Below are 25910 nucleotides of genomic sequence, written 5' to 3'. Positions count from 1 at the left end.
CTTCGACGTTTCCTTCGGGGTGTTACAAACTTCGCGGCAAACTTAATATACCCTGTTCAGGTTATAAGTTAAAAGAAATTAAATATGCCTTCCTTAAATCCACTTAAATCGATATACAATTTTTAGTAAATACGTATACGCAAACGTATATAGTGGGTCAACATCTGAGGTATTCTAATAAAATAGTATTTTACTGAACTACATATCAATAGAAAATAAAGCACGAATGAAATAAGAGAGATATTTTGATACCTTTACCATTCTCGCTCGAAATTAAACCTTCCTCACTTTTTCAAGAGACACATATATTTCCAAAGAAAAATTGTATTTCAGAAATGTTCGTATATATTTTAAATTACTTATTTCGGTTTATGCCATCTTTATATTAATGTATGTATGTATATTGCACTAAAATGTGAAAAAGTGCAAGATTTTCTCTACAACGCCTCATTTTCAATTAAATGTATCTACTGTTGTTCCACAACTTCGGCACGCAAGCGTTTGGCCAGAGTCTTACGCAACTGTAGAGCTGAGTTTTGTGGCTCACCGGCAATTTCTTCGCCAGATGCTTTATCTAGCAGCTCCGTGGTTTTGCCACCGTTTTCCAGCAATCTTTGCGCCACTTGCGCCGATGACGGACGTCCGGTAGATGTGGGCTCTGAGGCACTTCTACGTGCCACCGTCTCCGAAAGTTGTTTAGCGCGTGTCTTCTTTTTGATCTCAACAATTTTATCACGCTGCTGACGCAAATATTCTTGACGCGACACAACGTCGTCGGGATTGACCTATGCAAAGTGTAAAATATGATTATAAATCAAAAATATAAAATGTACATATTTATTAGAGGTCACAACCTTTTGGTTATCGAAGAACAAATTGAGGCGCTCAAACTTATCGCTCACGCTTGCCTCAGCATTCTCCGGTTCGGGTGTTACGGCCGCATCGGGACTACCGAGTTCTTTCTCCACAGATTTGGCTATAAAATCTTCGACTTCATCATATTTCTCACTGTAATTTCGAATAGCGGTGCTTATAAAAATAAAAATGAGATTATTTGGTTTTCGAATAAAAAACATACAAATTTGAACTGCTGCTTTCAGTGGGACTAGCACTGTCAACCGCGTCACTTTCCTGCAGCAGTGCCAATTGATTTTTCTCTATCAAATCCAAGGCTTGTAGTTGCAGCTCTACATTCCGTTGGGTCATCATGCGTATAAACATTTTGATATCATTCGCTGCCCAAATCTAAATGTTTAAGAGACGCTAAAAATTTTTGAATACTGGTCCCGGCTTGTTTTATATTTGTATACTCACCTGCTGAAAGAGTCCCTGGTGAAAGTGCAAATGATTGTCCGGATTTCTACCTTCCATGCAGGCAGTCTCAAATTGTTCCGGCGTGATTTGCATTTCCTCCATGAAACTGCCCAACATGTAATCCACCAGATTTTTATACTCATTATGAATCGCCACAATATCGGGACTGTCCTCATTAATATGCATATTGGGATCGAAGACTGCAGCCAAAGAAGGTTTGTTAAAAGAAATTGATTCCAAACAAAAAACTTAAATTGGCTCTCAATTAATTTACCTAACGATTTTTCCTCTATGAAAGTCTGCAGAGGCGCATTCCAGACGGGCCCATGCAAGAAACACACCAACGAATCCAAGACCCAAGAATCCTCTGTAGCCATATTGAGAGCGTGAAAATTTTGCTTGTTATTGGATAGGCAATTGCAATCGAGTAACTGTGATTTCTAATTGTAACACATCTGGGTACCGCAATGCTAGCATTTGTTTTGACCATAAATGGTTGCCCTGACAACCAATTCTAAAGTGTGGTATACTTTTTCGTTTGTTGGAATGTGTGCGAAGTGAAATGGGCAGCATGCCATAATTCTTTTTAAGGAATATCATATTTCAAGTTCTCAAACACGAAATTAACACTTTCTTGTTAACATCGTTTTTACTTACATACAGAGGAGGCGGCTGAGAGGAGCTAATGGGGTATCGCGAAAATAGGTACTGAGTAAATTTTTCGCATACTACTCTTACCTTAATTATAGGCGTATAATATGAAATGACTTTGAACTACTATTTTACGAAAAACGCAAAGAGGAAACTACTTCAACTCATTTCTCATTCAGTAAGCCTCTTTGCAATGACGCACATATTTTTATATGGCTGTATTCGATTTGCACCAAATGGTTTTCTTTTTGATATAAAAATTAACAAAATGTCTACAAGCCCATGAATTGCAATTAAAAACCACAGTAGCCACTAAATTTATCTGCAGAAAGTCGGAAAGTCCCCTACACTGTGGAGAAACCAGAATCGGTTACCACTTCAACTCAATACTACTTGAATCCATACCATTTCGGGTCTTCGTAACCGCAACGCACACAGATTTATATCCGTTTCAAAACTTCTATTATAACAGATTCTCCGAATATTTGCTTACGCTGCTACTTCTACAACATAAGAACCAGATGTTAGAAAACTTATTTTGCTAATGGAGGCACATTCCTCTTTTACAATTGACTTGTCACTTTCATCACCCATCTGACTGTCTCGAACAGCGTTTCAAATACTGGTGTCAGGTGGTTTACTATGTTCAACAAGCTCATCGTGGGACTGAATCAATCAATTCGAGAGCTATAAGATTAAAGTTGGGCTTTATCCCTCCAAATAAGCTCCTTCTATAGCTCTATTCCTCCGGTGGACCGAGTTTACTCGTTGTTCTAGGCTTCTATAGCTATCGTACACAAGACATACATAATACGAAGAACAGCAATGCGGGCAGAGGTTCACCGAAATCACTTCGTCTAAGTAACCGAAAAGCACAGAAACAGAACGTTTCGCTCATTGATATCGTATGCGTCGAAATGCGAAGAGACTATAAAATTTCACAATATTTTGTAAATTTCAGCTTGAGCCAAAATGTTTGCACCAGCGCCCTCGCACTTTTCATTCTTTTCGTGTTTCAGCAGTTTTAGAGTGAGTTTATAAAGAAGGCGATGCGTACTCAAACTGAATGTATTTCATTTCAATTTAGGGAACCTCAAATTTCAATATTTGTACCGTGATCCATTCTTCAGACTAACTGGAATCGAGTGTTTATTTGAGAAACTAACCACACATAGCAACTTTTCCAAAGAAAGGAAGCTCACAAAACTTACTTTAAAGCAACGCGAACTCTTCGTTTGCCATAGGTTAATGATATAAAAGACCACTTGGAGTCCAGTAAGTGTAAGAATCGACAGTACTATGCTTCTAAGTCGCGGTGGTATTAGGTATCTTATTCCGGTGAGATGTAGCTGAGCCGTTTTCGATAGAAATCAAGCGAAGGAACATGCTGTCTCTGGCGAAATATTTGGTTTTATTGAGGAGAATGCTAGCTCAGAACAGGTTGAGAATTTTATTTCAGGAAGCACTACTGCTTCCTTCCTTTTACTTTGAACGCTGAGTTTTTTTTTTTTGAAATAGAAAATACACACTGTTTTTGTTTAAAAACTATTAAAAACTATTATTTAATTTATTACTTTTTCTTCTTTCCACTTTATAAATTTATATATATATATATTTATATATATATACTTGTTTATTTATTTATATATGGAGACGTAAATAAAACTTTAAAATACTAAGTTTTTCCTCTTGCTTTTGAAGTGTTGATTTTTTATTATAATTTCTGCATTTGCAAATTTCGTTTAATTACTTTCGTTATTTGAAACGCTGCTGCTGGCTGCAAAACATTGTGAAACAACATTGTTCGGAAAAAACATTTAAACAAAGAACGAAAATGTTTTCATATTTTTTATAAACATTTCTGCAAGAATTTTACTAGCAGTTGGAACTTGGCTAATCCTAGACGTGAAAGTGTAAAAACCAGAAATTTTAGGTGATGAGCCGAAAAGAATGTGAGGGAAAATTCGAAATAATTATTGCTGCAGCTTTTAACTAGAAGTGTGGTTATGAATTAAGGGATGTGAACTGGATTTTGCTGCAACGACGCAGATACATATATATGCTACATAAAAACACATATGTATGTATACGTATGTATGTATGTATATAATTTACACATAATTAAATAAATGTAACTGCATAATTAATATTATAATAGCGATAATGATAATTGTTATATTATAGTAGTCATATATTTATAGTAAGTATAAACTATAAAAACTTTATATTCATCCATTCATCCATATTTATGTTTAAGAATAACTAACATACCTCATTTCGTCTATGTGTTTTTTGTTTCATTTCTTTGATGCACTGCAACAACAACTTTGCACAGAAATGTCGCCAATATAATTTTAGCTTGTTTTTTTTTTGTTTTTCCCTTTTATAGCAAAGCAAAAATTTATGCTTTTTTTTAATGTACATATATATGTGTGTGTGAGTGTAGCTGTATTTATGTGCAGGTGTAAGTGATTTTGAGAGTGCTTAAAGCGTTATTACGCGTATTTTATATATATGCGACTGCTTGTTAAGCGTTGAGCGCCCGTGTGGAAGGAAACAAGTGGCAGGACACTAATTAAGCGAACAGTCAAAGCGAGGTGTGTGGATGCAACAAAGACACGGATCGGGGGTGAAAAACAAAATTGATGCAAATAAATGGAAAAATATTTATCTATGTACATGTAAACCAAATATACAAAAAGAAATAAAAATTATAAATCATAAAAAGATAACAAAAAAAATTAAATAAATAAAAAAATAAAATTAGATAAATAAAAAACTAAGTTAAGTAAAAATTAAAAAAAAACAATAAAATTAATAAATAATTTAAAAAAAACAATAAAATTAACAAAAAATTAATTAAAAATTAAAAAAAAAAAAACAATAAATTTAAAAAATTAATTAATTGAAAATTAAAAAAAAGTGAGAAAAATAAGTTAACAAAAAACAAGCAATCGAAAAAAAAAAATTAAAATTAAAAAAAACACAATGCAGTGCAACAAATAAGTTAGTAAACTATAAATTAAAAAACAACAATAAATTGAAAAAATTAGTTAATCAAAAGTTAAAAAAAGCACCAAATTAAAAAAATTTACATATAAAAAATAACTAAAATTATCAAAACAATTAAAATTAAAAAATAAATACAAAATTTAAATTAAGAAGGATAAAAACACAATTAAACTAGATAAATAAAAAAATATGTTAATTTAAATTTAAAAAAATTAAAAAATAAACAATAAATTAAAAAAAAGTAAATAAAAAAATATTTAAAATAAATAAAATATTAACATAAATAAAAAAAAACTTAAATTAGAGCAGAATAAAAGTTACAATAAAAATATTAAATAAAGAAAATTTAAATAAAAGCAAAAAAAATTAAATTAACAAAAAAATCAAAACAGGAATCAAAATTTAAAAAAAGTTTACATAGATTAAAAATTAAAAAATTAAATATAATTATTAAATAAAACAAACAAAATTTACAAGAATATATAATAAACAATTTCAGATAACAAATTAAAAATTAAAAAATGTTTTAAAGAATTTAAATCATAATTGTAAAATAAAACGAAGCATAAAGCCAATTAGTATTTAAATAAAAAAAAGATAGTTAAAAAAATTCAGAAAAAACAAATAGGAAAAAAATAAAAATAAAGAATATAAAAAGAATATAATAAGAAAAATATAAAAAAATTAAATAAAAAATAAATAAAAAAAAAAATTAAATAAATAAAAAGTAATAAAATTTTAAATAAAAACAAAAGAAAAAACATTATAAAAAAATGAATGCCAGCGCTCTGCAGTGAAACATCTAAATTGTCAAAAAATAATAGTATGCTGCAAATAAATTGGCCCCGATGAGGAAGTTTAACTGCATAATTAAAACTACATTTTTTTTTCTCTTTTGGTTTTACGGAAGCCATTAAATTACGAGTATGTACCAGGTATCAGGTTTTTTTTTTTTTGTAAACTAGTACAAAACTGGTAGCTTACTGACGAACATCTGACAACTGACACCTTGTTGAACATGGCCTTAGAAAATACCCTCTACAGCTATGAAAAAAGCTAGTACGCAGAAAAGTAAAATTTGCGGTTCACACCACTTCTAAGGCAGCGTATTTCACTGCAGGGCGGGGATTACATAAAGTCCTAAATAGGAACTAACAACATCCCAGCAAACATGAGAATCGAAAAATTAACGAACAAAAACGACAGACAAACGATATAATTAAAGGAAATATATGTGCGTATGTATTGTATGAATTAAGTGTACTCGTATGGGAAATAATTTTTCGTTATGCTACAGTCTACAAATAAGCCTTATTCGTATAATATATGTAAACTACATACTTGTATGTATATATATGTATGTATAGATAGGTAAGTTTATGCCTATGGAGCCGGGTTTACGTTATTATCATTGTTTGTATGTATGTGTGTGTGTTTTGTGTTTGTATATGAATATAAACGTTTATTAATGATACATTTTACATATCATTTATTATTTTGTTCTTTTCTTTTACTTAACTAATATAATACATAATATATATTTATGCATATGTATGGACCTAAACGTAATCAATTGTGTATACTAAAGTATATGTATTTGTTTATATTACAATAAAAACTAATGAAAACATACATACATATCGTTCTTTTTTCTTTTAGTTTTTCAAATCTTTGAATTAAGTTTTCGAGTGTTTTTGAAAGTGCAAATTTAAATTAATTTATTTTTTAAAGCATAACGTTAGCTGGAAATGTCTGAAACGACGCTTTATTAAAAAAAAAATAACAACTCTTTCTAAAATTTGAATAGAAAGGCGTAAAAGAAATGAGTTGAAGTTTTGTTGTAGAAAAAGATTTGTGTTTGATCAAAATTATTAAAAAAAAAAATTAAAAAATAAAAACCAAAATTAAAAAAAATGTAAAAAAAATTTAAAAAAATATATAAAAAAAAATTAATAAAAAATTCACCGAATTAAGGAAATATATTAATTACATTTGTTATATTAATATATATTTAATTAATAACACCTCTACTTCCCCTATTAAATAATCAAGCATGAATTATAAAAATCCATGTGTGGTACATTACAACCAGCGAGTTATAGACACATATTCACAATGCAGCAAGTTTTTTTTTCAATTCGGAAACTGTAAAAACTAATAGAACGACGCATAGTTACTATAAAAACCGCTATTCTCACTCTATTCACTCATTCACTAGCGAATGGTATCAAATTTTAGTACAATTTTTTACAAAAGAGAAAGTGTAAAGTTATGCAAATGCTAACTGGTGTGGTTTAAAATAATTAATATACATATATACATATATATGCTGTACCAAAAACAAATGAAAATATACACAATCAAAGGTTTTAACGCCATGAGTGAATATTCCATGGTTTTTGTATGCTAAAAATTAATTTTTTAATTGAAAAAAATATATATAATTAAACAATTTTCGGAACATATATAGTGTATACAGGATATCGTATAAAATTTGATATGTAAGCACGTAAATTTACATTTAGTTTTTTTTTTTTTTACATATGCAAACATTTTTATATATTACAAAATCGTTACTTTTCAAAATTAATTTTCTTTTTTAAATATTATATTACTGCCGTTAAGTTTTAATAATGCTAAGCGTATTTTTTAATGTTTCATTATCGTATATAATGTGCCTCAAACTTGGTTCAATGTGAATAGGTGATTGAACTTGTGCGTCTGGTTGTGTTTATTAGTGTGTGTGTGTGTAATGTTCGGTAGGTTTGTTGTTGTACCAAAGTGTAGTTAAATCACTATCGATTGCTTGACATGAATAATTTAAGAAAATTGCTGTCTCTTGGCAAGCCGTTTTCTTTCTATAATTAAAAGGAGCGAGCGCTACAAACCATAAATAGCAAAAACGCACTAATTCGTTCCGTAAAAGCTTTGAGGATGAAAAAACAACAAACAGATTATATAAAAACATATATAAAAAAAAAAGACAAGTATTAACGACAACTTTAAGCAAACCTCAGTCGGTTCTACTAGCAAATTTTCGACTTTAAAGTGAAAGTAGTTTGACACATCGCTAGTTGGCATAATTTAGCAAATTCCTTTGTAATTTACAACTCATTTCCTTTTCCGCCTTCAATTTCATTAATTTATTTGCTTTTGTTTACATACGACTGCGCGCACTGCAATGAGTTATCGCAAATAACTGTTATTAACCGACCAACTTAAAAAAAAAAACAAAATAGTTTTGCACTACCAGCAAGACACCAGCATGCTTTTGCATAAGGCAATCGTTTTTTGACCTCAAAAGTAGTGGCATTTCAGGTGTTACGGCTTAACAACAGCATTTTTGATAACGCACTGCAGGTGTTTTTTCATCGTTTTAATATAGTAGAAATTGTTACCATTATTTTAAATATATTTATTTTTATCCTTTAAATTAATTTAGCGGTCCCCATTAAATTAGATTTAACATTGCGACGACAACAACGACGATGACGACTATTACATTTTGTTAATTCGTAAAGTAAATAGATGAAGTATGAGTTCAACTGGCATCATCCTTCAATTGCTTGCTAGCAATTTGTTATTTCTGATGTGTTTGTTGTTGTGTTTATATTTTTTCTCTCAATATAACTTTTTTTGTTTGCTTTTAAGATTTGTTTGACTTCCAACAAACTCTCAACTCAGCTCTTCCGTTCATATATATATTTATTATATTATGTATGCATGTATTTGTAGTTCGACAAAATTTATTTAATTAGTATTTTGCGAATTTAATTTCATTTTATTTTATTTTATTTATTCTCTAGTAGATTACGCGTTATATACTTGTATGTAGTATGTATTTATGTATCTATGTAAAATTATGTATGTACGTTTCTTTCATTTTTTTTATATTATATTACTTTTGTCTGCCGTCCCATCCATCTGCAGTGTCAGTATAAACAAGACAATCAAGACCTTCAGAGTCTCTTACGTTCGCATTCTTCTTCTTATTTAGTTTGCTGGCTATGCTAGTTGTATTTGTTGTTGTTGTTGTTGTTCTGTCACATTGACCAAAACTGGTTGTTGTGTTGTTGTTGTTGTTTTATTATCGCTAATTGTTTTTCGCTCTGTGTTTATTGTATATCTGTTACACCTATTGTTGTAATTGTTGTTGTTGTTGCAGCTCTTGGTATGTACTCTTGTGTACGGCACTGGTTACTACTGCAAGCGTTGCATTTATATGGCTATTGCTTTTACAAATTGTTGCAGTTGTTGTTGTAATGTGTTGAAGACATTGTTGCGAATGTTTTAATAATTGATTCTGCAGCTGCCGCTGCCGCTGCTGCTGCCGCCGCCGCCGCAGCCGCTGCGTTAGTAGCGTAATTTTGCTATGCCATGCGTGGCTTCTTCTGATGCGGCGACTCCTCTTCTTCCTCCTCCTCGTAGTCATCCTCATCGCCAGAATCGCTCTCATAGTCGACGAGACCCTGCAAATTCAACAATAGGTTATGATAATATTTAGTCCTAATTAGCATTTTGCTTATTAAATCATAACTTACCTTCTTCCCAGTCATGACGGACGAAATAGCGCCATCTTTGCCGTTACCGTTACCCATATTATCGACACTGTCGTTGTGCTTGCCAACATTGAGCGCCAGCGTGTCCGCAGCATTTGCAGCCGCTGCCAAATTAGCCGCAGTTACCACGCCACCGCCGCCACCCATATTGGGCGTCACGCCAGTCACAGTGGCTGCGACAGCTGCGGCTGCAGCCGCTGCCACCGCAGCGACGGCATCGCTCGATGCGATTGATGTTAGCAATTGTGAGGCTGCTGCTGCGGCGGCGACCGCCGACTCGGACAGCGCGGTTGATGTGGATGGTGTCGCTATCGATGTGGATGATAATGACTGCGATTGCAGCGCGGCAACCGCTGATGATGCGGACCCCGTGACGGCAGTTGATGATGACGTTGCGGCTGCGGCTAATGCCAATTCTTGATGTTGTGGTACAATGGAAACCAAATGCTGACGCAATTCAACAATATCGGGATCCTCGTGTGTATGTTCGGGATGTTGATGTTGATGCTGATTTTGCGCCTCTAAATGTGCGGCACTAGCTGCCGATGTACTGGCCACACCAGCCGCAGCGGCAGCAGCTGCTGCCACTAGGGTGCTATTTAAATTTAGCTGCTGTTGTTGTTGGAAATTATGCAATGCCGTTTGCTGTTGATGGTGGAGCGCAATGTTGGCGGCAACAGCAGCTGCACCTAAATGCGCCTGTGTGGCAGCAGCGGCAGACTGTGAATGATCAAGGCTACTACTGTTGGACGCATTTGAAACCACATCACTGAGACTCACACCGCTGATGGATGATACACCGCCGACGCCGCTCACGCCTACAGCCGGTGTTAGTGTCGTTGCCGTGGTCGTTGTGGAGCTCAAACTATTTACGCTGCTACTGCTGCCTAGCAATGCGCCTTGTGGTGGCGATTTTTGTTGTATCGATGATTGTTGTGACGGAGATTGTGAAGGGCCATTCTTTTCGGTGACGGCTGCAAATGGAAAATGGTAAATCATAAATATGCGAAACTAAACTAAATTAATACCACTAATAAAACATACATTTCATAACGCTGTTGTAAGTATCATATTCATCGGCGAAATCTTCTTCCTCATTGAACCACATCTCTTCTTCGTCGTCCATCTGTCGCGGATCGCGGCGGAAGCGACTACGTATAATCGGTAAGCTACTGTATATATGTATATAAAAAAAGTATAAAATATTATTGTTAGTCTTCTTGATTGCATTGTAGTAAGCTTATGTGTTAAATATGACCACTTACGTATCCAGCGACATCTTGTCGCGATCCTTTATTCGGTCTTGATACTGATCGTAACGGTTTTTGAGATATTTAAATGTTTGTACATATTCGATTTCATCAAATATTTTACTGAAATTCTCCACGAAGTAGACGCAAAGCGTTTTAATATCCTCAAGTTTTACAAACTCAAACAATTCCAGTATAGCCGATTCGAGTAAATTATATCTGCCATTATTTCTAATGAATGCGTCAACAACTGGTGCAAATAAGTTACCTTTAACTATATGCCTGTGAAAAGAAAATAAATTAAATATTTTGTGTGAGTTCAATTCATTTTAATCGTTTAAAAACAATACAGCAACAAACACCCGTTAACTTAAAGTTACCAAACCGTTAAAAAGTTTTTCATAAAAGCACTCGATTTTGGTCGATCAGATTGTATCGCTGTTATATGCTATAGTGATCCGATATCGGCAGGTCTGAGGAAATGAGTAACTTCTTGGGCAGAAAAGAATGTGCAAAATTTCAGATCGATATCTCAAAAACAGGAAATAGTTCACGAATATACAGACGGATAGAGGGATATGGCAAAATCGACACAAATCGTCACGATAATAATTTATATAGGTTAGGTTAGAAGGTCGATCCTAAGAAGGATCACACTTGGACAGCTTAAAACGCCAGTCCGTTGTGGTACCCCAAAACTCCTATGAGCTGGATTAAAAAGATCCCTACATGTCGACAAAGCGCTTTGTGTCTGTAACAAACTTGTTGGGACTTGGCCAATATCCATTTCGGCAAAGTCTTCTGGTCCGCCGAAAGTGATTGTCGAGGTGTTTCAGTCTCAGGCTAGCAAAAGCCGGACAGTGGAGAAGAAAGTGCCGGAATGTTTCTACTCCTCCATACAACTATGACAACTAGCATCGGGTAGTATTCTAGGTCGTACTGCATGAGTACCCATTGGACAGTGTCCAGTGAGAAGTACTAAAATATCGGCTACCTGAACTTTGATCAAGGCGAGAAGTTCCCCCGACCTCCTGCGATCCACTCTCGGTCAAAAGCATATCGCGGTCGCACAGGAGTTGGTCGACGACCAGCGTCTGCTGAATGCTGAGAAAATTAATTTGTTCATAAATAAATTTGTTGTTTTTGTTGTTGTTGTTATGGTGTATTCCAAATCACGGAACATCGTTCAAAGGAACACTCTTAGGGATGGTGTTGATTGATCCTATGTCAATGATTTCTTGGAGCTCAAGTGAGATTAGTTTGATCGATATACTAGCAAGTCATTAACTACTTAAGTGGTCTAAAACAACATTTCCCAATAGAATGAAAGAATATTATAGACAAACAATTTTCTTTTTCACTTACCTATTATAAAACTCGTCTTTAAGTGCAATAATTTTCCTTAAAAGTCTAAGTGCGCCAAGTACGAGGAACGTATGTGTGCTTTTCATAAGCACAAGTATTCTCTTTAGGAGATCTTTTTGTATGATAAAGTTTTTAATATGATAAGTATGATGTTCCACACAAAATGACAATATATCCAAGACAATGCCAAGCAATTGTGCGGTTTGGTAGTCTTCACTATCTGGACGATCGCCGATTGTGTTAATAAGTAGTGGAGCTGGACAATAAAAAAAAAACAACATAAAAATACATAAATTCATGCAAATACAAATACTTTTAAGTGCAGACCGAATTTTTCGTGATTGTGCCACTTACCAATCAGCGTTTGTATGCTGTGCTTATAGAAGAAGTTCAAAAATTCTGCCTTCTCCGTTAACATACTTTCGGGTTCCAATAAAATTTTAATGATGCCCATTAATTGCACTGCGACACCAAGTTCGGGTTCGGAATCGCTTAACATTTGTTCAATGGCAATATTCAACAGCATACGATCCTTTAAATAGACAAATAATTCATCAGTACATTAAGTTATATGCATTTAGTAATGGAAATACTTACACCTTCTGTACGATTGACCTCCTGCTGTAATGTGTAGTTGCGCACCACCAACGGTGAGAACTCCACAATTGCAGTGAGTATATCGATTGAAGCGGATTTTGTTTTTTGATCGTTCATCACCAGTGTTATCTCCAGAGCTTGCAATATACCCAAACAGGTGAGTGTCTTGTAGAAAGAGTCTTTGCCTTGTGGTTGCAAGTTCTGTGCATAATTGCAAAATTCCTTTAAGAATAGCACAATATCGCGACGCTTGGCATCGCTGGTACTTGGATCTGTTAAAATGGTAAACATATCGACCAGGAAGCGCTCATCTTCTTGTATAAGTGTGACAATTTCCACTTTATTGAAGAATATAAAACTGGATAGCGTGTTTAACATGTTGTCTTCGACAAATACCGATGGTGTTGGCAATATAATGTCTTGTATGTATTGTACACGGAACGTTTGATGGATTTTGGCGAGCAGATCTTGATTTTTAATCGGTACTGCTTCGCGGAACTTGGCCCATTGTTTTAAATACTGACGATGCTTCTTTGGTTGAGTGGAACTGGGATCATACTCTAGGCAGCCAACCACATCGAAAATAGTATCTTCAGCGAACATAATCTCGAACAATGCATTCTTGTTTAATAGGAATATGTTCTTGAAGATCTCGAAGAGATGATGTAAACCCTCGGTATTGTCGAGATCTTCGCATACATGGAATAGATTTAGTAATTTTTTTATATAATTTTCGGATTCCAAAGCCATGGAGAGTTTCTCCTTTCGCAATGGTGTGGTCAAACAATTCTGTATGGTTTCGGAGATCTCCTCCAGACGTGCTAGTTCACATGGCGGCAATTCAATGGGCGGTGCTGTGTCGGACATATCTTCAAAACGTTCATCTTCGGATTCCTCAACGATGTCTTGCGTTATTTCAACTGATGGATCTTTACCTTGAACCTATAAATGATAAATATTGGGTTGCTCAAGGTAAGGCACAAAAAAAAATTGTACTGTGAAACTATATTTAAATATTAATTGTAATAAAAATCATGCATAATAAATTCAAGCTTTGTTTTGAGAAATATATATAATTTGTTTATAAGTATTATTTTTAATATTATTGACTAGTATTTCAGTTACCTGACAAATTTTCTCCCATATTTCATCACAACCAGCCTTCTCTTGAAAGCTTAATGCCAAATCGAAATTATCGCCCTCTGACCAAACGATCAGTGTGTCCTGTTGTTTTTGGTAGGCGGTGTCGGGTTGAATTTTACTTTCCAAAAGTAAAGAACCATCCGATTCGGCACGCACCAGCAATGAAATACCTTTTGGTGTAAAATTATATGAAAAAATTAATAATATTGATTATATATAATATATACAACACAAAAATACCTTTAAGCCTGTCGACATAATTCGAAGATACATGTCCTGTGCCGCGATCATCCCATTGCCGCTCTGCATTCAAAGCGTACAATTTAACACGTCGGCGGGTATCTGTGGTCATATTTTCCTCCAAATTGTATGCTCTTAATCTTTTAATTTTAACTCTAAGCTTTCTTTTGAATATATTATTACCCACAAATTCCAGAGTACGATCAGCAGCTAACTCGTACTTTTCAGTCTGCAACATAAAAATCTAGAGTTAACAATACCATTAGGCTAATTGTTAGTATTACGCTTAGTACAATACGTACACTTTGAAAGCTGACGATAGTTGTTGCTCTCTCACGCTAATCAACTATCTGATGTTGTGTGTGCGTGCGTATGTGTGTATTACAAACAATAGACAATTAATTAATACACAACTTATTCCTGCAGCTTATGGTGCTGAAATAAACTCAAGGAATTACCCAAGTGAGTTTACTAAAGAAAAATCGAGTATTTGAAAAAACCCAAAAACATTTTTTTTTTTGCTTTTCAAACTTACGGAAGATTACTTTATGGGGCTTTGAATTTAGAATTCAAATTTCACAAATCTTTTTGATGACATTGTTTTTCAACAATTTTCTGGAGTATGGATATACATATGGAAGTAATGTTCGCGCTGCGAAAATAATCTGCAAATAAAGATTGAAGAAAAATTTGCAGTCAGCTATAGATTCGTTAATCTCTATTTGTGATAAGTATTTGCTAAAGCTAACGAGACTACAAAATATTTGAAATTTGAATATCAAAATATTAGCATATTCGTAAAAGTCATATAATTTTTTTTAAATAACTGTTTAAATTTTTTAATTAAAATTATTAATATTAACAGCAATTCTTTATTGAAACATTTTCCACTCCACATTTTCGATACAATGAGAACCAGCATTGACCAAAAATTAATATAAATATTTTCAGAGGTTTTGAAACCACTTTGGACAATATTTGTATTAAAAAAATATTTAAAAATATATATAAATCTTTATAAACGCATATGTATATAAACAAAGAGAACACATATGTATGTACATATACCAAACATATGCATATTAAAAGAAATAAGATCGCGAAATGTTTATGGCTATTACATCGTTATCGATTAACTATGACGTTCGGGTATTTAGACGATGTTGTGTTCGTAACGAAAAGCTTTACATTACATTCTTATCGGTATCGGCGATCTTTCAACATCAATGTCATTTAGAAGACTTTTGAATTTTATCAAGGATATTTTAAATTATTTGAAAGCATAATAAGTAATTATTTAGTATTGTGACCCATATTATATTTACCACGTGCCACAAGATTAAATACAGAGTGCAACGGTGAGTCAAGCGTGGAGAATAAATACGAATAGTGTGCCTACAAACCGACATTATTTAAGAAAAAGACAAAAAGGCTGAATTCGAAGCTATGATACTCTTCACAAATAAAAAAATTTCCATACAAGTACTTGATTTTGATCGATCAATTTGTCTGGCAGCTATATGCTACAGTTCGGAGATGGCACCGAATGCATGCTAAATTTTGTGAAGATACTACCTCGTTAATTAAGAAAACGTTAAAAATACTTGATTTTGATCTGAATAATTTGTTTAGAGATTGTACCGTTGCCTTGGACAATCCGTACTGCATTTCGTAAAGATATCTTATCAGACGCACATGGCTAAATCGACTCAACTCGCACGCTATTCATTTATATATATTTTTTTATAGAGTATCCGAAAAATTCAAGAAGGTACATGCCTCGGAAACAAACAATAACGGTGGAACGATGACTAGCATGATGGACGATGATGTTGCCGAGTTTACAGTCCTTGGCCGAATAAAAATCCACGTCCGTTCCGGTTACGGGTCGGGTGACTGTCGTGGAAACGCAGCACAATTTTATCTTAGCCATTCATATAGGGCTTACGTAATCACAAGTTGCAAAATTTATACATATCAAAAATTCCGTCTCGCCTGTTGTTTACTACTCCGAGAGACCAGTTTTCTGACGTATTTTTTGATAAAAAAAAAATGTTGGCATTTTGTTTTTGTCAAAATTTTTGTTACAAATTCGATATCAACTTTACATTGATGACGCTTCCGACGAAAAAAGGTCAAAGCACTCATAAAGTGGCGGCGCTTTAACGCTGAATAATATACTAAGCCCCCTAATATACGCTGTTGTTGTATTACGCACAATATCACAAGCATATATTTACAACCACACACACGCATATATAGTATATATAACATATAATGGATGAATGAATGAAATTGTGAAAGCAAATAAACAGCGTCATCACGCGCTTAGTTTCTTCGCTGCTATGCTGTGCTGTCCATGCGGCAAAAAGTTAAAATAGTAAATATTTGCATTTTTGTTGTCAATGTGTTTTTGTTGATCTGCATTTCATTTTCAATAGTCAAGTTTTTTTTTTTTTCATTCGTTTTATTCCCATAGGTAAACTATGTTTGTATGTGTGTATATAATTGTAGATGGATGCGAAATGTGTAAATGCAAACACATCGGCAAATTACCAAACCGAACGTAGCGGTATAGTGTGTAGCCAAAGAATAGTTAAAGGCGAAATATATATAAACTTGTGGTGAGATCGGTAAAAGTTACACACCCGAAAACGAAACTTTCTGTTTACAAACAAACAAAAAAAAGGCAATAAAAATGCAAAAATGGCATGAGTAATGCTCATCTACATGTAAGCTTACAACAAACAACTACGTGTTTGTATTTGAAAATACATATGTATATATGTATGTATGTATGTGCCCCAAACAAAGGCCCACAAGTTGCCGCCATCTAGCGAACGCAAAAAGTTCGTCGTAAACCCCCTATTGCTAAGTGTTTACACTGCCGCCAAACGCAACTAGCTGACGTTGAGACTTACACGAAGTTGTAGTGCTTGAGACTTTGAAATTCCAGCGCTTTTCCGCACACAAAGTGCATGTACATACAAATAACAAGTAGGTATATACGATACCCTAATGAATGTAGATAAATTTAATGGTTTTATGAATACCTGTAAGTTTCGTGTTGTACTGAGGTAGGGAGTGCCGAATAGTAGGTGCCGAATAGTAGGATGAACCAAAATAAATGCATAAAGAATAAAGATGTTATAAGCGAGAACATTAGTGCAAACACAGCCACATGTTGCACCAAATCTATGCACCCTATGAAAATATATGCCATTTAAAATGAATGAATACGCATAAGGGTCTATGATATAAGAGAAAGCATATGAAATATATATTCCCAATAGAGTTTTCCTCCATAATTTTCTCGGCCAAAGCCAGCTAAGGATGTTTTCGTTAACAAAATATAACCAATCTCCTAAAATCAAAGCAGTCACGATATTAGTATGACTTCAGATTTGTATCTTGTTGACACAACAATCTTGTAGATCAATTCTGTATAAGGTTTAAGTATAAAATATGCAGGGAATATAGCTATAAAACATACAATTTTTGTTCTAACCATAAGCAAACACGTTAAATTCACAGATGAATTTTTTTAAGGCATGAAAGGGTATAAAAAGAACTTGATCTTGATTTTAATCGATCAGTTTGTGTGGCAGCTATATGCTATAGTAGTCCGATCTGAACAAATTGGTCGAAGATTGTAGTGCTGCTTTGGAAAACAAACTGTGCCAAATTTCGTTAAGGTGCCTTTTCAAATGAGAAAGTTTTCCATAAAAGAACTTGAGTTTGATTTTTGTAGGGGTTATCAAATCACCCGGAGTCGGACCATAGGGAGAAGGGTGTTAGAAGAGTGGGGTTCGTTGGGAATGCAAAGAGGTGGTTACAATCATGCGGGGACTCATTGCACGCTGGACATATGGTTGGTATGTTGGGTTCGATTCTGGATAAGTACGAGTTTAACCTGCTACAATATCCAGAAGGAAGTAGCTCAAGGGTCACTCTAGATTCTCGTGGCAACTCGACTTCTTCGTCTGCATGGGTAGTGGTTTGACACCAAGTGTCAACGCTACGAGGATCGTTCTCTCATAGGGTGGTTTTAGATTTAGGCCATGAACTATCTGGACACTTATGACACTAAGTGCTGTGATGGTTCTGTGCACTTTGCGGAAGCCATGCTAGTGGTCTGCTAGGCTCAGGTGGTGAGTGAACGTCGGGATTAGCAAAGCCTTAAGCGTATTCACTACTGGGGAAAGGAGAGTTATCGGACGAAACGTGGGACTACTCTTCCGACTTTCTACACACCGGGTATTTGAAAGGTGTTGATGACCTTGGTTAGAAAGCTTAGTTTCGGCGAGCTTAGATGCTTTAGCATCAACATGTTTATTCCATCTCGGCCAATGGAGTTGGATGATTTAACCTTGTCGATGACACTCCGGACCTCCTTATGGGTAAAAGTAGGTGGTACGCAGTCTCTTGGCATTTTGCGCTGCCGTCGGGTAACATATCGTTTGGCCTTGTCTGTCGAAGGGTACAGTGTAAACTGCCGCGGGTCCGAGGAGGCATGACCATCGAATTGAATTTCAACCCGATCGGATGTCTCTTCGGATTTGACAAGGCTTTGAGACCGGTGAAGAGGTTACAGAGCTTATGCGAGAATCACAGGGATGGGCATGGCGTAAGGTGTCGCGCTCGTTTGCTTAAAACAGTCGGAATGAAGCGAGCGATAGCAGCTGCCATCACCTTGCGGAATTGACGTTCGCGTCTGCGAGATATAATTTAGAAGGCCTTAAACAATGGTTTTTTTTTTGTTCAATTACAACTAAAGGGGTTTCCAATAAGAGTGATATGATTTAAAAAAAACACTAACTGTTAAGTAAATTTAAAGTTTTTTTTTGCCTCCACGACTTCTTTTGCAGGAACGAATTCGATGGACTCAATTTTCGAGTACTTTTTCCACTAAATCAAGAATAGGACGTTCAATATTGACTTCTAAAGCTTGAAGAGAGTCTGGTTTATTGCTAAAGACCAATGACTTCAAATAACCCCACAATAAATAGTAAAATGATGTTAAATCACAACTTTTCCACACAACCATTCAATGTCACAATTTCTTGAAATTATCGAATCTCCAAAGTTTTCTCGCAACAATTCGATTGTTGCACGTGCTCAGATGTTGTCGAATTCAACTTTTTCCAATTGCGGCAAATTGCGGTTATTGATCTATATCGCTTTCCATTGACAGTAACGGTATCACCAGCTTCGTTTCGAAAGAAGTACGGACAGATGATTCCACCAGAGCAAAAACCACACCATACTGTCAATTTAGGGAAATGTAATGGTTGTTCATGAAGAATTTGTGGATTTTCTTTACACCAGAATCGACAATTTTGTTTATTTACCGCACCACTCAGATGAAAGTGATCCTTATCGAAAAATATGACTTTCTTAAAAAAAAAAAATCGTGATCGTTTTCAAGTTGTTCAAAGGCAAAATCAGCAAATTTATCACGCTTACGGTGGTCCAATGGCTTCAGTTCTTGAGTGAGAACAACTTTATATGGATGCAAGCTCAATTCTTTCTCAAAATCCGACAAATTGTGAAGGGAGACAGTCCCAATTCTTGAGAACGTCGGCAAATTGCCGTCTTCAGCAAGACTTGCCTGAACGGCAGCAATATTTTCAATACTTCGAACGGTTCTTCGTCTTATTGAAACTTGAACATTATTTAAAGAAAATGTGCACTCGAAATGTTCAAAAATTCGACGAATAGTGAGCACAGGTGGACGATTATACGACCATAAAATGCGGTCGATGTCGCCATCGATGAGATGATATTGCACTGTGTTGTGCAGTATGAAGGCTAAGCCTCGCTCGCGACCCTTACATATTACGTTAAAACCTTTTTTTTTTGGACCGCAGCTAACGATACGCGTTTCCGGCTAATAAATTCAGTCTCCCAGTCTTACTCTGAAGTCCGTTGTAGTTAAATTGTGAAAGTCGAGTTTGTCGCTGGTGTCTAGGGGTGATCCTGGGAGTGAGGGAGTGGCGTGTAGGTGGTGGTTGTTGCCGCTGTAGAATCCGCAGGGGCGGTTGCCGCATTGTGGTGTTGTTTGGCGACGCCACTATAGAGTATTGCGTGGGCAGACTGCTGAAGGGCTTGAATCGGTAAGTTGTAGGTTTTCAAAAAAACAAAGAACTAATTCGCGTATATAGACGACGGACATGGCTAAATCGGCTCATTACGCTGATCAATTATATATGTATATATGTAGATATATGCTTTGTGGGGTCTCCGATGTTTTCATCAAACTTCGTGGCAAACGTAATATACCTTGTGCAGGATATAAGAAGGCATTGAAATTGAAAAATATTTCGAATAATCCAAGGAATCATATTATTCAAGAACATACGAACCCTAAGGAAAAGAATACGCGAGAATTATAAAAAAAAATTTAATATAGACCTACATGCATACATATATGTATAGCTAAAAATATGCATATACTGAACGTGATACCCCGCACTCCACATGTCTAAACATACTCGAGCATACGTAAAATGTATGCGCCAACGAAGTCAGTTCGGCAACGAACATACGAACAAAATAACCAATAAAACAAAAACAAAAAAATATTTTACTAAACAAAATATTAAGGTATGTAGACATAAACACATACATGTATATATATATAAACACACTATTTATGTACTAAGTGAACGTCAGTCACACAACTTTCATAACAGACCTTGCGACGGTCACCATTGATGATGGCGTCTTGACTTATCAGCTGAATATTCATTGGAAGCGATTGATTGTGCAAGTCCAGAATAATATATATTTATATAGGTGTATGTAAGTGCACACATAGACGTCTGTTTACTTTCAAGCTCACAAATCTTCTCACAAAAAATGTTATGCGGAATTAATATGAAGTCTCTTGGTATAAGCATTAATACAAGTACCTATGTACCTTGCAAAAACACAATAAGTTAAAACTTTAAGGAAAACCTGTTTAGAAACAATGCCGGCAATTCGCACACAGTGTATATGTATTAATAATCACAGCAGTGGAATCATAAAGTCATATTCATATGAGCGAAAAAGCTGCTGGCATCACTAACTCATAAAATTTGGTGCTCTCCATCAAGTTAGGCACACCGATTATTGACTGAAGCTCTTTGGCAAATCAGTTTGTGATAATAATGAATATGTTTAAATATTAATAATTGTAATTTACGCATTCGTTGTTAATTACATTTTTGAATCTACTGACGTCTTTATATATTTGACAAGCTAAAACCTTTCTGACTTAGAGCAAAACATATCAACGATAGTGTAAACACAAAATTATATACAATATAAGAAAGTGATAATGTTTGTTTTCCAGGTTATTTTCCGGACCAATAGATGGAGCCATGATATGTGAAATTATGTAAGATAATTTAATTTAACAGTTCGAAATGTTGGAGATTACGATGGCTAAGCTTAAAGTTCTCTTCCATAAATATCACCGGTATTCAAATGTGACCTTACTGATAATCAGACATAAATATCCAATAATTGTATTTGTTACTGTAATGGGAAATATTAATGCTAGGGGACAATACTAGCGTGGATGCAAAAATCAGACTTTTTAATACCTGACAAATGAAGAAGTTAGTAGTGCTGCAAACCTGCTTAAGATACATATACAGGGCTACAATGAACGGTAGTATTGGTAGTACAAATGTACGTATATGTTTACATTTATACCAAAGGTAAATATACGCTTATATTTTAGATTATTTTTCTCCAATTTTAGATATTGTCCATACCGAGATATAAGCATGAAGTACTCATACTTTTAATCATGATGTAAACGCGCTCGCCAAAGGTGGTAAGATGTAGTGGTACTATATTTTAATTTTTTTCCCTTTTTGCTCTTATTGACTTATATTATTATTTCAGCTCAAATAAATTAATCTACTTATCACATTTACACTCATATTTTATATTAAATGCATGGTATTTGCAAATAAATTGCATCGACATTTTTATATAAAATACATGAGACGAAAATCCAGTGAGAGCAATTTATAAAATAATGGATACACACACGCTATATGCATCAACTCACCACGAAAGTAAGCAAGCGGCACAAGAAAATTCACCATTAAACATGAATAGCTGCATCAACACAAGAGACTTTTGGGTGAAAAAGTTAAAAACGATGATGAAAATAAACGAAAACACGAGAAACGACCAATAATCTGGTCAAAATACATATTTACCTAAACAAAAACTAAACCATTCATACACTTTCTTAAATTATACAAGAAAAACGAAACGATGAAACAACTTGATTATAAAAACAAATTTGAAAAGAACCAAAACAAATTGTATAATATTTACAAATGTCCTTCGAGTATAGAAAACATTAATGAATTAAGCGCAACAAACAATTACATGTGCGCATTTTGTCGACAAGGGGGGGGCGAAAGACGACAATGTTGGTTGATAGATGACATCGTCCGACGAGCTGTTACGGCTGCAGTTGTGACGCGCTAACGTGTTGTACACACACGAGAGTATACGAAAGAAACACCTCAAAACAAAAAAAAATTATGGATTGAGGTGGGCGCATTGTGGTGGGGCGTTTTGCGGCAAATAATGCTGAAGTAGCGGGCGGTTCTATTCTGCATATAATTTCACATATCAAACACTTCGCACTTCATGCCGCGACTCCATATTGACACAATTCCTCCACCTCACCTCATAATTAACAAAATTTCCAAATTATAAGAAAAATATATGTATATATGCGTTTACGATTTGTGAGATTTTATATCCACGACTTATAAAATATTAACTTAATTGTATTTTCGTACTCGCAGCTACCGCAAGTGATGAAATGAAATCAGCAAAATCCTAAAGATCTCCACCGCGATGTCTTTATGTTCTTTGCTATATATGCAATTGCTATATCTTCACGTTTTTCGCGCTGGCCACACTATTTCACTTTTTCATTCCTTTCTGATTCAATTCAGTTTATATATATATATTTTAATCGTAATTAATGCTCGCCTGATTTCAATTATATTGTATTCGTCTCTTTAGCACTTCAACTTGCGTTTACGCATATTTCTTATTGTTTCACACGCGTATACAATTTGATAAAATCACTAGCGACTTTTTCTTTATTTTCTTAGCCCTCACAATTTACAAAATCACATAAAAATTCGCAGCTTTTACACTCGAGCCGTCGTCGTCTCATCGGTCGCTAAAAATTTGTTGCTTCGATTCCAACTGTTCCGATCGAACGAATACATTGCTTGTATGTGTGTGTTCCGATATTCGTCATTCGAAAATGGCGGCGCCAAGCACAGTGTTGCAAAGTTGCAAGCAAGTCATAATGAGAAAAATAAAATAACCACAATTGGTTTATAGAATACTCATCTGTGCTCACTATTATAATTATAATTATTTTTCTACAGTAACTTACATTTACTAATTTTAATAGGATAGTTATACATATAAGTAACTTTAATGCAATTTCACGCATATCAGATATTTTTGTTGGTGCAATTGACTTATCAGTAAATCACAAGCCGTGAGATGTCGCACTAGCCAGTAACATATTCAAAAACAGTAAACAAATTTTGGAAAATACACTTTAAAATTTCTAGAAGCAATTTGACGAATGACTAACTATCATAATTTTTTTTATAATATTCATCTTTTATCCCAAAATAAAATATAAAAACTTTCGAAGCGGTACAACAATCAGATATTTTCATAAAAGTCCGCCAGGCGATGGGCATCATTCCCATTACACTGTTTATTTCCTTTTCGTCAATATTTACGAATATTCGTGTGTATACAAGAAAGGAATGACCATACTTAAGGAAAACAATATAAGAAAAGAAACAATGCGTTTCGCCAATTTAGACAAAAAAAATTATTTTCTATGTTATACTTACAAATTTTGTTCAAGAGTTCAAGAATACAATTCCATTGACCTAAAAATTTTAACAAATTTAAACTACAGTACATACATAAACAAGATCATGTTAAATATTTATTTTGATTATGCAACTTTAAACAATTTATAGAACCTGCATGTACGAAACACTGACACTTTACTTGCGAATAAGAAGCATTAAATAAACGTCAAAAAAGTTTTGACAACCGAAGTAATAAATGGGTAAAGTAAAACAATAGCCAAAGCGAATTTACAAATAGTATAAATAAAATTGTATGAATTCGCTTTTACAATCATTCTTTGAGGATCAAAAAGTGAATAGTCCAATGCCTTCTCCATCTCCAGAGTGCACAACGCAAACTTATACATACCACAGCCTAAGCCAACGGTACAGTGGCAATAAATCACCAGATCTTCAGCTCACCGTGCAAGAATATGGCAAAGATTGTATTGAGCTAAAACTAACCAATTTACAATATGCCTTACAAAGATGCCAAAAAATTAAACATATATGTCTGAGTATTATTATTTATTTTGTTTATATCATATTGATATCGAGAAACGTGACACTTCTAAAAGGACACATTTTATGTGATCTCAGTTGCCTCTTGTGGTTACTATATCGGATATTCAACTTAATGTCATTAATTGAAACTGGTACTTTTTTATTATACACATATGTAAAATGTTTTCTTTAATGACTTGTATTTCAGAAAAAGTTATAATTTGCTTGGATCTTGCACTTCAATGCCATACGGTACGGTTTCTAAGGCGAACTTCAAATTTATTCATTCCAGTAAACAATATTTATGATATAGTAATAAATGAAGTTATCGAAGATGTATGTAAACAAATTACTTGTTTTCCAGTAGAACTAATTTAGTTATTTTTATTTTAGCTGGATGTACATTATATACTAATAATTCGAACAAAGGGAAGCCTTTTCCAGAAGAAGCCGATAGTTACACTTTTTAATGTAATTTTTTATGTGTAGTTTTAATTCTATTAAAATTTTTATTTTTATGTAGACTTTGCAGCCATCCTTCGAGTGCTTGCAGATGACCTATAGATGTCTCAATAAAATTTTTCGCAAATCGAATCGGATGACATAAATATAAGCTATAGCAGATCTAATCCAATCGAAGTTGTTCTTATGTCTTCCACTAGTGCATCTATCTGAAAAGGAACTGCAATAAATTAAGGATATTCATTGAAAATATAATATATTGCCTTTGGTGTTAAATCCTCATTTTCGGTTAAAACTGGTGGTACAGTTTTTGGATCAGGCATTTTTAATTCTTTATCCGCAATATTCATTTCTACTTTTACCTAGAATTAGTTTGTATCAATATTCGATATTTTATTCACTATATAAGTAGTTACAAAGTTCTCAAGTTCCGCCTTGCATGTCTGTTTCATTAGTGTGCGGTAAAGTTTCATATTATTGCGGTAAGCAATGGTTTCTTCCTGCAAAGGCCGCAGATGAAATACTTGTTGTAGTCGTTCGTCTAAAAAAAATAATAATTAAATTTTTTAACACTTAAAAATTAGAATTAAATAAACAACAATTCAATAATTTTACCCATTTAAGTAGCGGTTAAATTTTATTGTATTTCAATTCGAATAACGCAATCTATTTTGACATTTTCTTTTTTTATGAATATTCGTTTTTCTACAGAGATGACAAAACAAAATCAACGGCGTTTGACAATCTAGAGTCAAGCCCATTATATAATCTCCACACTACTGAACACTTTCAATAGAATGACTTTCATATATGAGTTTAGATACAGCTAACTTATTGCGAACAATAACTTTCCAAACTATTACCTATCATTCATTGTTATTCAAATACTAACTCCATAA

At 34.2% G+C, this 25910-nt stretch overlaps 4 protein-coding genes and 1 long non-coding RNA gene across 10 annotated transcripts; 2 read left to right on the top strand and 3 right to left on the bottom strand.

Moving 5' to 3' along the window:
* Positions 1 to 306: 306 nt before the first annotated feature.
* Positions 307 to 2394, bottom strand: LOC106617360 (cilia- and flagella-associated protein 36). Its single transcript, XM_014234476.3, has 5 exons — positions 1589 to 2394; positions 1315 to 1514; positions 1079 to 1245; positions 855 to 1008; positions 307 to 785 (listed from the first exon to the last, which is right to left on the bottom strand). Exons 1-5 carry the CDS (start codon positions 1689 to 1691, stop codon positions 468 to 470), a joined length of 942 nt encoding a protein of 313 aa, XP_014089951.3. The 5' UTR covers positions 1692 to 2394; the 3' UTR covers positions 307 to 467.
* Positions 2395 to 6196: 3802 nt separating this feature from the next.
* flfl (serine/threonine-protein phosphatase 4 regulatory subunit 3 flfl) lies at positions 6197 to 24061 on the bottom strand. Of its 5 annotated transcripts, none has more exons than XM_036368201.2 (12): positions 24043 to 24061; positions 14667 to 14796; positions 14434 to 14602; positions 14132 to 14375; positions 13874 to 14061; positions 12749 to 13690; positions 12506 to 12683; positions 12152 to 12407; positions 10802 to 11068; positions 10581 to 10708; positions 9519 to 10510; positions 6197 to 9446 (listed from the first exon to the last, which is right to left on the bottom strand). In XM_036368201.2, exons 4-12 carry the CDS (start codon positions 14367 to 14369, stop codon positions 9348 to 9350), a joined length of 3288 nt encoding a protein of 1095 aa, XP_036224094.1. In that variant the 5' UTR covers positions 14370 to 14375; positions 14434 to 14602; positions 14667 to 14796; positions 24043 to 24061; the 3' UTR covers positions 6197 to 9347. The 5 variants fall into 5 exon arrangements, with proteins under 5 accessions (XP_036224094.1, XP_036224120.1, XP_014089969.1 ...); XM_036368227.2 differs by having other exon boundaries at positions 14132 to 14360; XM_014234494.3 differs by lacking the exon at positions 24043 to 24061 and adding an exon at positions 22951 to 23365.
* LOC118681840 (uncharacterized) lies at positions 21016 to 22541 on the top strand. 2 transcript variants are annotated; one of them, XR_004977602.2, is made up of 3 exons: positions 21016 to 21811; positions 21885 to 21972; positions 22031 to 22541. It is a non-coding gene; the product is annotated as an uncharacterized lncRNA (long non-coding RNA). The 2 variants fall into 2 exon arrangements; XR_004977594.2 differs by having other exon boundaries at positions 21016 to 21840.
* On the top strand, positions 24052 to 25266 carry PIG-H (Phosphatidylinositol glycan anchor biosynthesis class H). Its single transcript, XM_014234499.3, has 4 exons — positions 24052 to 24701; positions 24758 to 24885; positions 24943 to 25020; positions 25073 to 25266. The coding sequence occupies exons 1-4, from the start codon at positions 24320 to 24322 to the stop codon at positions 25154 to 25156; spliced, it is 672 nt and encodes a 223-aa protein (XP_014089974.1). The 5' UTR covers positions 24052 to 24319; the 3' UTR covers positions 25157 to 25266.
* Positions 24903 to 25786, bottom strand: Kmn2 (kinetochore Mis12-Ndc80 network component 2). Its single transcript, XM_014234502.3, has 4 exons — positions 25627 to 25786; positions 25428 to 25552; positions 25275 to 25373; positions 24903 to 25220 (listed from the first exon to the last, which is right to left on the bottom strand). The coding sequence occupies exons 1-4, from the start codon at positions 25628 to 25630 to the stop codon at positions 25164 to 25166; spliced, it is 285 nt and encodes a 94-aa protein (XP_014089977.1). The 5' UTR covers positions 25631 to 25786; the 3' UTR covers positions 24903 to 25163.
* Positions 25787 to 25910: the final 124 nt, after the last annotated feature.

Source organism: Bactrocera oleae, chromosome 2 (assembly GCF_042242935.1).
Source record: "Bactrocera oleae isolate idBacOlea1 chromosome 2, idBacOlea1, whole genome shotgun sequence".
NCBI classification, from domain to species: domain Eukaryota; kingdom Metazoa; phylum Arthropoda; class Insecta; order Diptera; family Tephritidae; genus Bactrocera; species Bactrocera oleae.
Note: the sequence above shows the minus strand (reverse complement) of the source record. Positions and strands in the feature narration are given on the sequence as shown.